The 17,767-nt window shown below is 31.9% G+C and overlaps 3 protein-coding genes across 3 annotated transcripts; 1 reads left to right on the top strand and 2 right to left on the bottom strand.

The window, feature by feature from the left end:
• Positions 1-718: 718 nt before the first annotated feature.
• On the top strand, positions 719-2,015 carry LOC128181338 (uncharacterized). The gene is made up of 3 exons (XM_052849702.1): positions 719-886; positions 1,112-1,323; positions 1,681-2,015. Exons 1-3 carry the CDS (start codon positions 780-782, stop codon positions 1,770-1,772), a joined length of 411 nt encoding a protein of 136 aa, XP_052705662.1. The 5' UTR covers positions 719-779; the 3' UTR covers positions 1,773-2,015.
• A 5,537-nt stretch (positions 2,016-7,552) lies between these two features.
• LOC128181874 (uncharacterized) lies at positions 7,553-10,535 on the bottom strand. The gene is made up of 6 exons (XM_052850428.1): positions 10,380-10,535; positions 9,709-9,831; positions 9,246-9,316; positions 8,817-8,889; positions 7,951-8,273; positions 7,553-7,737 (listed from the first exon to the last, which is right to left on the bottom strand). The coding sequence occupies exons 1-6, from the start codon at positions 10,495-10,497 to the stop codon at positions 7,597-7,599; spliced, it is 849 nt and encodes a 282-aa protein (XP_052706388.1). The 5' UTR covers positions 10,498-10,535; the 3' UTR covers positions 7,553-7,596.
• Positions 10,536-13,775: 3,240 nt separating this feature from the next.
• On the bottom strand, positions 13,776-17,011 carry LOC128181901 (uncharacterized). The gene is made up of 6 exons (XM_052850466.1): positions 16,873-17,011; positions 16,412-16,534; positions 14,798-14,874; positions 14,600-14,666; positions 14,116-14,432; positions 13,776-13,946 (listed from the first exon to the last, which is right to left on the bottom strand). Exons 1-6 carry the CDS (start codon positions 16,979-16,981, stop codon positions 13,827-13,829), a joined length of 813 nt encoding a protein of 270 aa, XP_052706426.1. The 5' UTR covers positions 16,982-17,011; the 3' UTR covers positions 13,776-13,826.
• Between the last annotated feature and the right edge of the window lie 756 nt (positions 17,012-17,767).

Below are 17,767 nucleotides of genomic sequence, written 5' to 3'. Positions count from 1 at the left end.
AGTTTTGCTTGAAGAAGAACTAGAAGAAGAGAGAGAATTTTATTAAAAAAAAAATGAAATACCTGATAATAGTTATTGGTACATAATTGATAATTGGTTTTGAGTCATTCGTCTAGAATTTATCAAACAATCCTGTCTAGCATAAGACCGGAAATTAATATACAGTCTCTGGACATTATGAACTCCCTTCTTTTAAAAAAAAAATATCCTTTGGCGATAGTATGACGGTCAAATGAAGATTTCCTTATATGGCACGATCGGTCATCTTCGGTCATCTTCGGAAACAAGTGCGTCACTCTCTTAAACATCAAGTAGGTCACATCAAAGTGCATCACGCATCACTTGATACAAGGACGGGAAAACCTCCTTATTGTTTTCCTTCCTATACTTTACAAAAAGATCACACCGATAAAACACCAAGCAACGAATAATTTGTTTCTTTCAACTAAGGGGTTATCTTAAAATAATGTATGTTCAAATGTGATTTAATAATTAAAAGTTATTCACTTACAATTATTTTTTTTGATACCATCAAATCTGAATTAAATATGAATTCAAGAAAACATTTTCATTGGACTCAAAAGAATTCAATGATGGTAATGGGCAGTCTATACGACTGAACCCTGTGGGGTACCTCTTTTGACCCAGATCCTCGTCTTCGCAATAAGTTTACATCACTTTAGGCGAAAACGTAGGTACTCAATGATTCAGTGGTGTATAAATATGGCAAAGCTCCACACAATGCGACACTAACGATCAGAACAGTAAAGAACGACAAAATGGCCAACAAACTCCAGGCATTACTTCTCATAACGGTGGTTGTTTTTGTTGCAGAGGGACGAAGAAATGTTGCAACATTGTTTTGCAACGATATTAGAACCATCAGGTAAAATATTTGAATTATTTTTTTTCGTGAATGTAACACAAGAACACGAACGTTTAGATGTATATTGTAATATTTAGTATTTCTATGCCCTTATTAAACAAGAAAATAAACTATGAAAAAAAAATTTGTTTGATATATCCGAAATTTGTAAAATTTTCGGATTTTATTTTTAAAAAAAAACCCAATCGTTTATCTAATTTACTGATATTTCTCTCGTATATGAAGGGCTGAAGTCGAGGTCAACAATGGAGAAACCTTGTTCGTACCTGCAGACTGCATTAAAGGGCGAATTCAGTGGAACCTACCCAATCCATCGACGGAGCTCGATGTCCAATTCCAAAGTCAGAACCCATCCAACTGTTTCGTCAGCAACTATCCCGAGAGGTTTGCCAACTATGAGATTATAGAAGACGGCGTTTCTACTAAGCCATACAGGGGTAATTTATTTTACGTTTTAAAAAACCACACTATTGATATGAGAATTTCAGAAATCGAAAAGATAGACATCATTTAATAAGAGGATTTGTGGATACTATCTATTTTTTGTTTTTTCGCATTGTTCTGAGGGTATTATTGTGTAATTTGATTCAATGATATATATCTCTCATCATTTTTATTTTTTCGGAGAATTGGATGGTAGTTGCTCTCTGATTATTTTCATATTTTAATATCAAAAATTAATTTTTAAACGTGAATAAACCATATCTGCATTGAATTTGGATACTTTAGATAAAACGTATTTCTTTTAAAAAAATGAAATGAACTGAACAATTTCTTATCAATTTTTTTTTCAGGAAATGAACATTGTATTTCTACATCCAATGTTCAACTGTCTGTTCCGGTGAGGTACTATTTGGTCTATATCAATTTTGAGTTGAGACCTTGAAAAGGACGACAATCCAGTTTTCGGACATTAATTAACAGCGTATTGTGATAATTATATCGTGTTCAAATCCCGTACGTAAGAAATCCAGGATCCACGGAATGATCTTTATACCACATATTATACTTAAGCCAGTATTCTAAATATAATGTACTTTAGCTGCACTGGTGTATTTATAAAACATGTAAAAATATTATTGGTTTTTTGCTGTGATATTTTCTATAAAATAAATCTCTTGGAACAATGTTGGTGTATTAATTTAATTAACAGCATGTGTAAGGATGGCTTATTAGGATTAGTGTATCCATTAATTATATATGCATTAATGAAAAAACAACATTTTTGCCGTCTTGAGGAACAATATTAAAACAGTTCTGTGACGTCACTAGAAGTATCTGTAACCAATTTCAATTCTTTATTCGCTCAAGACCAGTTCACTGGTATTTGAGGTTCAAAATCAGTATATACAAATGTACACGAATACAGTCAAGGATAACATGTACAGTAGAAGTAATAATGACAAAAAAAAAGGTTAAAATCAGAAAGCTGTCTTGGCCGTATTGTGAACTATATGTAGATGAGTCAATGTACTTGAAAAGGCGATGAACCATAATTTGTATATCAAATCTAATTATCAACAATTTGCTAAAATTATCATCAGTTTAAAAGTCAGGATTTGGAGGCTAAAATTCAGTTAATTACGTTTAGCGCCTGAATTTTATTATGATGAGTAGTTAATTTGTGTTGGTCAAACAGACCATATGGTGTGCAAATGAATCAGGAAGGAATCGGCCGCGGGACTAATCTACATGTATATAAATGTTGCTGTAGGTTAAACATATATAATGAATGCTCAGTGTGGAATGTTAATTGTTAATAATTGTAATGTAACTATTTGCGATAATACCATATGGCCGGTGAACCAATCTGAATTGTTCTCTCTTTGTGAACATGAAAGTATGTAAAGTTAACCCATGTTAATAGATGCTAGAAGAGATTTGATACCGAGAAGCAAAGAGACTGAGAGTTGCTTGTAAAAATTACACGTAAATCGCTGTTCAACACCAAATCGGACTTAGTCATTTTATATGAACTAGGTTAGAAGCAGAACTGAACGATGGGCTAACACATCATATACTAATATTCATACATTTATAAAACTTACATATCCAAAGACTGTTATAAAAATAGGAAATATTAAATTATGTCACGGTAGTCTTGAAATTAAATTTTGTATAATTTATAATGAGTTTATTTTTAGGTAGTAATAGACATTGAAGGATTGAATACCAGTTTATACTTGCATGATATGTAAGACTAACAGGAAAAGTCAATCTTCTAAGCTCTGCAACTGCTTTTTCAGACAATGCATTAACAGATAATTTGTTGTAGCCAAAAAACGAATATTTTTTTTTTTTTTTTCAAATTCTTTTATTGATTTTATATAAAACAATTTACAAAGATAGCTTATACATAGATATGAATTTCAATTGAAATCATTATTCATTATTATGCCCACAGTGATAAATATAATAGAACATACATACTAACATATAATGTATCGTCCGAAGACATAATCATACATGCATATATTGAAATGTTACATTCATTGGTATACGTAGTAAAAATAAGTTGAACCCCTGGCTTACCCGGTGGACATAACACATACATATGCATACAGTCCTTCACTACGTCCCCGGGTAAAGCGCTAATACACATAGACAGTCCCTATGTGTATCGGGTATATTATTGTTTTGAAAAGAATAACAAATATCAAAGTTTAGATATCAACAGTTGAAAAAGCTCATTTTCTTTTGTGTTTTTTAGCATTTTCAGAACTGCACAGTGTGTCGTAATATACTCTTTGAATGAGTTTTTTATCAATAAAATTGATTCGGGTAAATTTTCAAGTCTACAATACATTTTACATTTGTATATTCTATATGCAATAAATGACAAAAAATAATTATATAATTTGGTGACTTGTGTTTCTTCCAGGTAGAACCCCAAAATAATATGCTTCCAATTAATATCAAAATTTAAGCACTCGCTAGCCACTTTCCAAATTTTTACTACATTAACACAATCAAAAATAAGATGTTTTGAATTTTCAATTTCGTTACATTGTTTGCATTTAGCAGTGATATTTTTATTCCATTTGCTCACTAAAAGATTGTTACATAACAGATTGTTCAGTAGTTTGTAATTAAACTCAGCTAAGGCTTTGTCTTTGGTATTTTTAATTTTCTGTGTATATATTGATTTCCATACATTTTTGCTTTCCAACTTAAATTCTTTTTCTAATTTAGATTGTGTACAAGGTGCTTGAAATTTACGTTTTATTAATCTTGAATAAAAAGTTTTGGTGTTGTGTTGATCGGAAATTATTTGTAGTTGTTTTGTTTGTAAGTATGGAATTTTTGAAAAATCGTATTTGAGTTCAAATTTGGTAAAAATTTGTTTTATTATTTTGTATTCACATAACCAGTTTGTTCTTTTGCGTAATGTATCGAATATATCCGACGAACTTTTTAAAGTTCCATTCTCTTCAAAAATATCTTTTACATATAGAATTCCGCTTTTAATCCAATTTTCAAAGCAGATTGTCTTACCTTTAAAATTGAATATTTTATTTGACCAAATAGGTTGTAATAAAAAAGCTTCGGTAGAAAGGGCAGGTATTTTGGTTTGGGTATCATCTTTACATAAATTATAGCATACAAAAGCTTGCTTGTAGAACTCTGGGAAGTTGTTTATTATACCATAGTCTTTGGCAACCGTCTCATTTGTTTTCATCAGATATTCAATATCAATTTTTGTATCCTTACAGAAACTGTTAAAAAAATATTTAATATTGTGTTCTGTACTAAGTAAACGTGGAATCCACATAGCTTTTAGGGCCGTAAATTTAGATTCTATATCAACAAGACCTATTCCTCCCTCATATACTTCACCTATGATGGTATTTCTTTTGATCCTATCAGTTTTATTCCACATGAAATTAAATATAAGCCTTTTAACATTTTTTATGAAATCATTGTCGGGTATTTCCAAAATGCTAGCTACATATATAAGTTTAGAAATTGCTAATGTGTTTATTATTGTGCATTTTCCAAATATTGTTAGTTTTCTTTTTTTCCAAGATTCAAATAACGTTTCCATTTCATGATATATTTTCATCCAGTTTTTATTGTAACACTCAATCTTATCATGACCAATGTGTATACCTAAGCATTTCACTGATTGGTTCGTTACATGTATTCCTTCAACATTGTTATATTGGTTTTTAAGAGTGCCAAGAAGGATGCATTCTGTTTTAGATATATTTATTTTTGATCCCGCGAGTTTGCAAAAGACGTCAATGGTTTTAATGGCTTGTTTGAGAGAATCTATATTCTTCAGTGATAATGTCATATCATCTGCATGTTGGATGTTTTTAATTTCTTTTTCTGAGTTTTTAACTGTAAATCCGTTTATTAACCCATTATTTTTTATTTTATCGGATAAGATTTCAGCGACGAAAAGATATAATAATGCTGAAATAGGACAGCCTTGTCTAATTCCTCTATGCATTTGACATGTTCTTGAAATCCATCCATTATTTTTTAATCGAAATATTGGGTTTTTATATAAAATTTTAATCCAGTGAATAAAATTAGTTCCGAAATTAAAAGTCTCTAACGTTTTGAATAAAAAATTCCATTCAACAGAATCGAAAGCCTTTTCAAAATCTAAAAAGAGGAGTAGCCCGTCTTGATTATTGTTTTCGCAATATTCAAAAATGTCTAGAATTAGTCTAGCATTTGTACCTATAAATCTTCCCTTTATGTACGCTGTTTGCTCATTACTTATATATTCATCTATCACTTTTTGCAATCTGCGTGCAAATATAAACGCAATGATTTTATAATCCGTGTTAGTCAAGCTGATAGGTCTGTAATTTTTCAATAGATATTTTTCACCTTTTTTGTGGATAAGAGAGATTACTGCTAGGCGTTGAGAGAAAGACATTTCATTTAACTGGAAAATTTCTTTTAACATATTAAAAAAAAGTGAAGATAGTTGATCCCAAAAACATTGATAGAATTCTGCTGGCAATCCATCAAGCCCGGGAGCTTTATTACTTTTCATACTCATTACTGTATCTTTACATTCATCTAAGGTTGGAAATTTATCACAATTGTCTTTAGCTGTAGTAGAAAGCGTTTTAATATTACTAGTTTCTAAATAATTTTCAATGTCTACGTCGTTTACATTTTTTGTATCGTATAAATTCTCATAGAAATGACACATTTCACCTAAAATTTCGTCATCTGTTGTTAAGTTTTCCTGTTTTTCATTCTGTAGTTCATAAATTACGTTTTGTGTTTGATGTTTTTTTTCTAGACATAAAAAATACTTCGTGTTCTTTTCACCTTCATTAATCCATTTTGCACGTGATCTTATCTGAGCACCTTTAGACTTTTTATCATAAAATTCGTTTAACTGAGTCTCTAAGTTTCTTTTCCTAATCATATCAATTTCATTGTAAGGCAAAGATTCTATATATTCAATTTCTTTTTCTATATTAAATATTTTCTTTTTAAATTTGTTTGATTGTTTAACGGAGAAAATTATAGAGAATTTTTTAACCTCGTCCTTTAAAATTTCCCATTTTTGTATAAATGTGTCATGCGTGTTGGAAATATTTTTTATGATTTCAGAAATTTGCTCTTTGTATTCTTTATTTTCTAAAAGAGACGTGTTAAGCTTCCAATAACCACCCCCCTTTTTGTTATCAAAAATATTTAGATCAAATTGTATCGATTTATGATCGGACTTTCTATTGCCGTTAGAATGGGTGCCGGGAATTTTTTGTAATGCTAAATTATTAGTTTTTAATGATAAGTTTTCACTCATAAATACAAAACGAATATTTTAGTTTATGTACATGTAGAACCGTTTTCACAAAAGCTTGGATTTTCGATGGGATGTTACTATCTAGTTTGCTCATCAAAACAAGCTGTCAAATATTTACCTTCTTTATTCTAATTCGCTAAAAGAAGCTCATTAATATTCATAGACTGTCAAAATCGGAAAGCCCCCCCCCCCCCTAAGAACTCCTCCGTTGTGTAAAATTGACGCTGTTTCAACTGAAATAGACAGCCCTGGATAAAGTCAATTAATTGCGTTCAATGTATTCACATCTGTCAGCCAATGAGTGGACAGTTAATTAACCAAGTAGACCCCACCTTCATCAAATCGGAGTTTGTCACGTACTGATCAACGCCAAGCTCTTGCTAAAACGGTTCGATATTAGGAAAAAATTGTAGCTTTCATTCACAGATAACAATTTTCATTATATATATATATATATATATATATACATATATACATATATATATATATATATATATATATATATATATATATATATATATATATATATATATATATATATATATATGTGTGTGTGTGTGTAATGAAAATGTGATTATTTTGTTGCTGTTGCAATAATCCCCGTTGGTGTTTGTTGGTGTTCGTCTTTTCTCTTTTCAAAGATTAAAAATCCGATAAAGTTGTTTAAAGTTTTTGCAACTCAGCCATTGCTCTTTGAAATCAACAAGACTTGTCTAGCTTTTGGGCTAAAACTACGCAATCGGTGTGTATTTCACTTGAAACCAGCGTCATTTTCTACTTGTTTTGACGCAAGAAATAGATAGTTACGTCCTACTGAAAGTCCAAGGCCTGGTTAAAATGGTTCTAAATATGAAAAAAAGCAACATGAAAAAAATTGAAAACCATTATTGATTCACATACTTTAATTTGGCAAAAGCATCTGAACACTTTAATGATTTCCTTCCCTGTCTTGGCACGTTCCAGGTTCGACCTTTACACTGAAATGATACAGCGTTGTGCCCTTGGTCCAAGAGTTATTCCACCTACTGTTACAACCATTCCTGTTGTTGCATTTGGCTTTCAGACCAAACTAAAACAACAAAAATATACAGAAAAACAGGTGAATAGAATAATGAATATTCAAAACTAAAAACAAAATTAACAGATAAGTAAATACATGTATAGAATAACAAATATTCAAAACTAAATCAATCAAAAAAAAATTTCGCGAATTTTGCGAGATCCAGTTTATTTCCTTTAAAATGCAAAAAAAGTTCGTTTAAGGTCAATGAAAACCGCCCACCTGAAAATAGTGCCTGTGTTGACATTTAGGGCTGACATCTATACACGTCGTTCTCTGCCAGTCGTCGGTGTACGCGTCAGTCACGTGATAAGCGTACACGAGGTGCGAGGCCCAGACACACGGCCTGCTGTCCGGGGGAGCGGAACAGTGTGGTCCGGAGTTATCTCCCCAGCATGGCGGGGTCTGGCCCACGTTTCCACAAAGTCTCGTCTTGATCTCAATGGCGTCGAACTCTCGCGGAGACTTGAAGACCGGATGGCGGGTTTTGTAATCGGTCTCCCATACCGACATCGAGTAGGACAACACCAGGCGATAATTGTCCTCTGTAAGAGTCAGATTCCTGTCAAGTTGTAAACTTTGTATCTATTGCTATGTTTTTTTAAATTTTGAATTTACCTGGTGGCAGTATATGTAAAATTTACAACACGACAGTTTAGTGTTAGATAGGGCGATTTAAAGAAGCACTACGCAAAAAAGTTTGATAGTTCTGCAGTCAATTTGTGGGCGCACAATTTTGAAGACTGAAACGCTTTTATGCTTAGAAGCAAATAACTTATCATCAAAAATCGAAACAGTAAAAACAGTGTTCAAATATACAGATAATGAATTTTTATATGACATAAGTTTAATAAAATGCTTGAATGTCCTTTTCCTTTTTTTTTCTTCATAACTATTAAATCTCTATTGAAATCTTATTTTTTAGTCTTTTCAAAATAGTAAGCCATTTAGAATAGGTCACTATGCTTCTTTGTTCGATTGGAGATAATTATATATAAAATGTAGAAAGCAATTTATCTCAATTTAGATAAAATAATACTTTATCTGTACTTCTTCATCATTTTAAATGATATGCTTTTTATACGTACTTATTGCTACATTCTTGCTTTCCATCGTAATTACTGCTCCTTGCTTCGTATTGTCTGGAAACCAAATCTTATTCTGCAAATTCATATCAAATTGTGGTAGTAAAGCGATGTTACTGGTGATGCCATTATAACACGTAAGATTTCCAGTTAATGTCGTTATTACATTGGACATTTTCAGTTAATGACATTATAACATTGGACACTTTCATTTAATGACAATATTACATTGGACATTTTCATTCAATGACATTATTACATTGGACATTTTCAGTCAATGACATTATTACATTTGACATTTTCAGTCAATGGCATTATTACATTTGACATTTTCAGTCAGGGACATTATCATATTGGACATTTTCAGTCAATGACATTATTACATTGGACATTTTCAGTCTACAAAACAATGCTTAGGTCTATCAAACTCACGTTGAATAGGGAATGTTTTCCGATTATTTTCTTGAAAAAACATTCTTCATTGTCATAATGTTCACATTCAGCTTTAAGAAAATAGTACAAAAACATATGTTTAGAAATATATTAAAAGAACCGTGTTACACTTCGGTATGATATATATACATGTATTTAAATACTTGATCATATTTTCAAAAATTCATATCGTATCTATATTAAAAAATATCAAAGAAACTTGTCACGTTTTTCCTTGCACATCAATCTCATTAGTTATGTAGCTGTTAGATTTAAACAAAATTAAAGCCGTATACATAATTTTAAAGTAAAGGTTTTGTTTTTTGTTTGTTGTTTTTTTTGTTTTACAAAATATTTGAATAAATCAGTAGGTCAATTTGACAGAATAATAAACAAATTTACAGCGCAATATACGATATCGATGAATACATGTGCTTGATGTGTGATTAAGATCGTGTCTTACAGTTGAATTGGCATCTCCTCCCCCAGTAATGGCCGTCGCATAAACATTGTACCGTCCAAGTAGTATTTCCATCAACACACAGCCCCCTCCCATGGCAGAAATAGGGATATCGAGCGCACACACCTACAGATATATTTATTGACAACTCATCAGAAAAGAAAATTTTGGAAACATGAGAATATGGTTAATTTTGTAAAACACACTCAACCAACACTGCTGTCTGGTGATCATTGGTAATAGAAACACTGATACAGAATTTGCAATGCATAAGTAATTCTAAAAAATTTAGGGTCAAAAGAGCTAGGCAAAATAAGTTAAAGATGAAAAATACACAAATTCATGACTCGTTCTTTGATGTATATCAAACTGATTTTAAAATAGCCAGTTTAAGATATTGTTCAAAATTTAAAAGCACAATAGTTTGTGGTTTGTTCTTAAAAATATGGGTTGTCATGTTGTAAATTTTGTATTTACAACCACCCAGTAAATTCAAAATTTACAACATGACAATATCCCTGCATCTATAACTAGTGAAAACTAGATCTTAAGCTCAATGCTAGGACTAGAAAGAGAGGCAATGCACTAGTATGTATCGAGCATATGTAAAAATTACACAAATGAGAATAGAACGTTATTTTTATGGAAAACTTAAAAAAAAAAAGACAACTCACTATTACACGTTTCTGTCGACCTTTTGGAAACTTCTTCGTTTTGTGAAAAATATTCCGACTCTGATGCAGCTGAAAGATGAAGCATCAAAACGAGGCATGGGATCAAGTACACCATCATCTCAACCCTCGGAACGATAATAAAACATGGACTTTGTCTGTTACCACTAAGTTATATTGATGTTCCCTAATGCAGTTAATTGATTTTAATATTTATTTCAAGAAAATAACAAGTTAGCATAAATAAAAACATTTATCTTTAATTGAATATCTTAGTGTTTATCTGGATTCAATTTTTTCTCTCTCTGAATAATTATACGCAAGTTATTAAGATACGATCTAGTCATTAATATCTCTTATCCATTATCCATTAATATCCATAATATCGGTACATGATTTAAAGTCCCTGCTATATTTACAATGTCATCTGATAATTGATGGTATGTATGCATGTATAATTGCGCTGCGTTAGTAACATTATAAACTTACAGAACGGATAAAATATATGAAATGAGTAATGAAAGATTTAATAGTAGTGTCCTTTCTGATATATTTTATTTGATAAAATGAAATATATCAGAAAGGACAGTAGCATTGTTTAGTCGAACATAAAAAATCTTTTTTTTTTGCCATTTTAACATTCAGAGTTTGTTTCTGTACATGTACCATCATTTGAATGTCTGATTCAAATTACACGCATATACATCAATAAAATCAGTGATTTCATTTTATATATTTAAGATGATTGAGTTCCATCTGTCGTTTTGTATTTATTGATAGATGCAGTATAATAAATCAGAAGAAGTGGTCTTTCGTTCACACTCGGTGTTGAAATCTTGGGTGTTTCCCGTTTTGGGAGCTTTATTTGCTAGTTTGTTGTTTTGCTTTGTTGACAGAAGTTAATTAAAACATCTATGGAAATAATGGTTACATTTATTGGTGTCCTGTTTTATAAATTTGACATTGACTAGGTGTATTTTACTTCGTAGTCAATCAAAACTTTAACAACTTTGAGAGCACGAACTGCTCGGACTGACTTCAGACTTACAAGAAGTTATAGCAACCATATATATACATGTATATTTTGTTTCTTCGGTGTAATGAACGTGCTCATTGACAATGACAATAAAGAACATACTTATATACTAACTTTATATGTATAAAAAGAGACACTAAAATGCTTATTGTTTTTAAATACCCGCAGATCGTGTATTTTTATGCAATGCTTAGTACATTCATCCACGAAGCCGCATGAAACACCTGAAAAGAATATTTATTGTTTCATTGAATTGAACTGAATATAAAGTGGAACCATTTTAACAAGGCTTTGGGTAGTTTGTGTCAAACAGTAATGTGACGTAGGCCTGTCTATTGCATAACTGGCCACTCAGCCATGGCTCCATAAAATCAACACGATTTGTCTGGGTTTTTTTTTTAGCTAAGACTCTGCATTCAGTGCATATTTCACTTAATACAGCCCCACTTTTAAATTTTTTGACGCAAGAAATAGATAGCTACATGTACGTCCTACCGAAAGTCCAAAGTCTTGTTAAAATGATTCTACTTTACGAATAAACATATAATCGGGCAAAGATAGGAACTTAACTATCGTATATCCGGTAATTTTCACGATGATCTAATTTTTACGAAATATTGAATGCGTAGAAATTATATCTTGTATCATTTTCTATGAGACACTTTTAAAATCGCAAGAAATGATTGACGCAAGTTAAAAATGCTACATATTTTCCCCATTTTCGCAACAACAACAAAAAAACACTAACATACGGTATGATCTGTTACCGGTTTTTATAATCCGATGAGCATGAAATGGACAAGTCTTCTGTTGTTAAAAAAAGTTATATTGTAACATAGAATTCAAAAACAGACATTACAAGTTCCAGAGGAGATAACTTCTACACGGTCATGTGATAAAGTTATCATACTTGTATACTAAAATGCTTCAAAACGAGCAGTTAAAAAATTTATTACATCTTACACAATCATATCATATTTTATCAATGATATTACTAGATATTATTCTGTTGAATTTTAGTTCTGACGAGGGAACGTGGTTTTTAATTGAACAAAAGTAAAAATCTTTTGATATGCATTATGTATAATTTCATTATTTTTACTATTTCTAATAGTTAGAGCGTTGATTATGAATCTACGAAGTAATGAGTTCGAATCCCTTTGGGTCTTTCATAATTTTGACCTTTCCAAAAATTGTAAAAATTATGTTTTTGGTCCAATAGCGTATAAACTGGAAATTCTAAAATGGTTGAAGTATTTTGATTGTGATGTACTTTTATCCACACCAATATCGACAGGTGTCCCATCCCACCTAAATCCCTTTTCGAGGACATCGATTTTCGTGGATTTAACAAAATTTCCACTTTCGTTAAAAGTACTTCGCGGACAACTTTACCACCAAATAACACGATTCGCTATAAAGTAAAATAAGAACGCTTTCGACTATAACACTACAATTGAACTGAATTTTGTGGATGTGAGAGAGTTTCAGTCGAATGTATATGTGTGCGTGATTCACTCCAATCAATGTGACAATTAATGATACTAGTATGCAAACAAACGTTAGATAGAAACGGATCGTCGTGGACATTTTAGACGATATCATATTTTATTGTATAATTGATTAGAACCATCTAACAAGACCTTGGACTTTCAGTAGGGCGTTTTTATCTATTCCTTGCGTCAAAACAAGTTTATTAAAAGTGACGCGGTTTCAAGCGAAATATGCATCGATTGCGCAGTCTTAGCTCAAAAGTCAGACAATTCTTGTTGATTTCAAAGAGACATGGCTGAGTGGCCTTCCATGAAATAGACAGGCCTATGTCACATGTTGTTTGACACAACTACCCAAAGTCCAAGCTCTTGTTAAAATGGTTCTAATTCCTAGCTCTGATTGGCTCATATCCAACTACTAGTATCTATAAACAAAATAGAATGTTAAACATGTATTCACCTGCACGTGATTTAAGAGGTCAAATGAATATAACATTTGATTTTCTCTACACTGGACTTAAAATAGATCATCCAATGAAATATTGCGTTTCTCAACTTGTTCGGCTATGGCTTCAAACTAAAATCATCGCTTGATAACATTTAATTTGATGTGTCTGTATCAATTCGTCGCTGAATCATATATTAAAACAATTATTTAATATTTCCGCCTCCGGCTCGGTAAATATTGTACTTCTCGGGTAGCTAAATCATCGTATTGACCTCGAAAACAGAAATAATTGTATAATATTGTATAAAGTTATAGGGAATAGTTTATAGCAAAAAAATATCATATCTAAAATGTTGAGGAAAATCTGACGGGTAATTTGTTGACCAATCAGATGCCTCCTTAATAATAGACAGATCCTGTTTTGGTTTTTAATCATTTATTCTGACTTTTTTTCACACATTTTTTGTACATATCTAATGCTCAAAATATTGACATGTTCCGAGCTCAAGCTTCAAGGAAAACTTGATACTGGTTGACCCCGTGCCGTGAAGGTTACAGCCCCTTGGATTGTTGCACTTGGTTCTGACACCAAACTGAAAAGAAGGGTTCGATACGTAAAAAATCAAATTGGACGATGTTTAAAAATTGAACAATTCTAATGGCACTTTAAAGTCTTTTCATATACATAATTATAGCAGATCTTACATTCTTTTATGTCAACTTGTGATTTATTCATCGTTAAAAACAATACTGTACACTCACTTCCATAAAGCGTCTTTCTCCTTGCGGGCTCACATCAATACAGACAACTCTCTTTTTGTTGGCGTAATCGTGTGGGTAGTAGGCGTAATGAACGAACTTTTTCTCTGTACACCAGCGATCCTGGCGGTCTTGTTCACTGAGTCGGGAACATTCAGCCTCGTTCTCAAACGCGCAGACTCCGTCTGCTCTATCTCTGCAACCTCTGAACATGATTTCCATCGTATCAAAATCATGTGGTTTCCAGAAGACGATCTGCGGTTCGTAATCATGGACATTGGCTGCCATGATGTAAGTCAAGATCAAGCGACGTGGTTTAACTAAGAAAAAAAAAGAATCAAAACTACTTCAAGTAGACATCGATATTCATCTTACTGCGCCTTTCGAAAATTTTAAGAAAATCTGCATAGATTTGTATCAAAGATTAAACCTATAGGCAATACTAGAAACTAATATATTGGGGGTCTATTAGAGTAAACAGGCTTACATATCATTACGGGGTTTGTTCTTCCTATGAATACTCCATCTTTTGCGGTTTCAACACTTAAAGCTCCCTGATGAAAGAAGAAATGAAAAAAAAAAGCTTCAATCTTCTTGAAAAAAAATGTAAAGACATTTAAACCATTTCAGATTCTATAAAAAAAACCCATCATCATTATCTTAATATTTATTTGTTAAGTCTTACGCTGTGCTCATTTATTGTGTGTGGTCCGTGCATTCTACTGAAGAAAAAACAAGATGGGTTGTGTCCCAAGCAATCATCTAGCAATGAAAATAAAGCAATTAACTAGATATAATTAATAAAATAACATGCTTAACGGAATTTGATCAAACTTGTCGGTTCTAAAGTTGCCAAAGATCTTTCCTTTTACTTGCTCGAATATTTTGAATCATTTATTAAGAGTTAATTATTGGCATATTTCCGTTTTCTGTTTACATTGCAGTCAGCTGTCCACGGAGTGTCCAAATTTTATATAAAGCAATAGAATTTACTTTTAGTTTAATGGACGTAAATTTTCTGTGAATAAAAAGTACATACAATTAAAGTGTAAAATTGTATATGCAGTATCTTGAGGCCTTGTTAAGGGACTTCCATGGGACAACGAAGTTTTTTACTCCCTCATATCATACGATGTATACATGTATTCACCGACCGTGCAGACAGAACCTATACATAATAGACATAACCGCCCATCCTAAGAAAAAATCCATAATTTTCGCACAGAAATTTTGTTAAAGGTGGTTTGGTTACGTTGTAAATATTCTCTTTTGAGAAGTGGACAGGCATAGCCTACATCCACTTCTCTTCGCAAGCCCTCATATTTTGATTCTGGAAAACGTGTAAATGTCGGAACCAAAGACGGTTTACGCTTCGACCGCTGTTTCGACTCCAGTTTCCCTCAATTTTCGTACCAAACCTATTATTTCTACATTTGAAACAATAATGCATCCATATATCACATACAAATCAACACTAACCCGCTGTCAAATCATGTTCTCAACTTCTTCATTCCGGGTTTAAATTATGTGATCGCTCGCTATAGGAGGTTTAAAAAATAGAAAAATTAGAGTCGGAAAAAACGGAAAATATTGTTCTGATTGAAGACATTAGATAAAAGGTGTTTTTATTTTAATTTAAATAGGTATAAAGAATGGTTTTACATTCTAAGACAAATAGACGAAATTCATACGATTAAATAAATAATTATGTCACATAAAACAATAAAAACCCTTCATTTTAATCTTTTTTGTATGCTATATTAATCAAAATTCGTTTAAATGTTTAAAAACAGTTGTAGAGCAAATTTGTCACCATCAGAGATGCTTAAAAAGGGAAGAAATATCACTTTGTATTTTTGTGACTCAGTATTGGTTTGTACATTGTAAGATAAGTTGATCAAGTAACGTTTTTGACATTATTGTCTTTATTAGGTTTCCAATTTTATCCGAAACACAAACATTTAATCTGCTCTGACCTAGATAAACAATGTGATACACAAAATTTAAACCCGGGATGTAGAAGTTGAGAAAATGATTTGACAGCGGGTTAGTGATGATTTTTTTGTGATATATGGATGCATTTATGTTTAAAATGTAGAAATAATAGGTCTGTTACGAAAATTCAGTGAAACTGGAGTCGAAATATGGCTCCAAGTGTAAACCGTCTTTGGTTCCGACATTTACACGTTTTCCAGAATCAAAATATGAGGGCTTGCGAAGAGAAGTGGATGTAGGGTTTGCCTGTCCACTTCTCAAAAGAGAATACGTTGTAAAATGATCACTGTTCATGAATTCGTACCATTAAATTCACAGTGGCGCCCAAAAGACCCTCTCTCACACTGACAGTGAGTGAGTCGTGGGTTGTGGGTGTTGAGACACAGGCCTTTCCCACGGCAGAAATCCGGAACCCTGTCACATTCACCTAAATGTAAAAGATCCATCACATATATCATATCGTTAATGACGTTAATGAGAAATTTAATTTGATTTAAGGCGGCTGGATGGCCGTGGCCATATTTGCTACTTTGTCTACCTCATTGAAATGAAGATCTCTGTCAAAAATATATAAGGGGAAAAATCATACTTTAAAGCTAAACTACATGGAGATTTTTCTTCACTAAATAAACGTTTATAGCTTAAAAAAAATCATATCTAGAAATTAAAGGTAGATCTGACGGTTAATTTGTTGACCGAACAGTGTCATTAATTAGTTTCACGAATTGACTCTCTCTTTAAAAAAAAAAAAAAAGAATTACATACCGCATGCCTCTCCGTATTCTCGTCTCTGCAAAACTTTTTCAATATCGACAGAGCTTAACTCTGCAAAAGCTAAATGGAAAAAAGCTAAAACGAAAATAAAATTCCGCATGTTTACGTTGGTCGACCTCTTCTGATAGTATGATAAGTTTATAAAGAGAGTTGAAACAAAACTTATATTTTTATCGATTTTATTTAAAAGCAAATGCTTTTATCGATGTAAAAGTTTGCGGGGTAATTACTTTAATTTATGAATATTTTTTTTTTAATAAATATATTTTTGTATATACATTAGTAATTAGCATCAATATACGTTGTAATTAAATGGCGATCATATTAAGATTATTGTTGATCTGCATTTTAGCATTTGTGAGGTAAACTATTTACATTAGCGATAAAGACTGATAATCAAGCATGTTATTTCAAATAAAAGCACTTACTTAATGTAAGTAGTGATAACATCGTATTTTTTATATTCGAATATCATTTCTATAAGAGATGTATAGAAAATTGGATTATATACATAATTAAAAAATATAACAATAAAACATCTGTGCAAAAAAGCACTCAAAAACATTTCTTTTTTATATAAATTCTAGTTTGAAGGTAAGAATTGCGCATGGTATGCTGATCACAAAACGAATTGCGTACTCGGCAATGGCTTACTCGAAAACTGTATGTAACAGGCAAGCAAGAATGGGGCAAGCAAGAATATGCACTCATCTTTAAGCTTTGCACTTCACAATAACCAAAAAGGGAACCGACCTTAATGAAAAAAGGCAGCTTTTTCGCCTTTGTCAAATCAAAGACGCAATAACTTATAAATAAAATGGTTATTGGTATTTTTGGCATCAGTAACTAGGACATTCAGCTGAAGAGTGCAGCATAGGCTTAAAGA

Source organism: Crassostrea angulata, chromosome 4, assembly GCF_025612915.1.
Source record: "Crassostrea angulata isolate pt1a10 chromosome 4, ASM2561291v2, whole genome shotgun sequence".
In the NCBI taxonomy this organism is placed as follows: Eukaryota; Metazoa; Mollusca; class Bivalvia; order Ostreida; family Ostreidae; genus Magallana; species Magallana angulata.
Note: the sequence above shows the minus strand (reverse complement) of the source record. Positions and strands in the feature narration are given on the sequence as shown.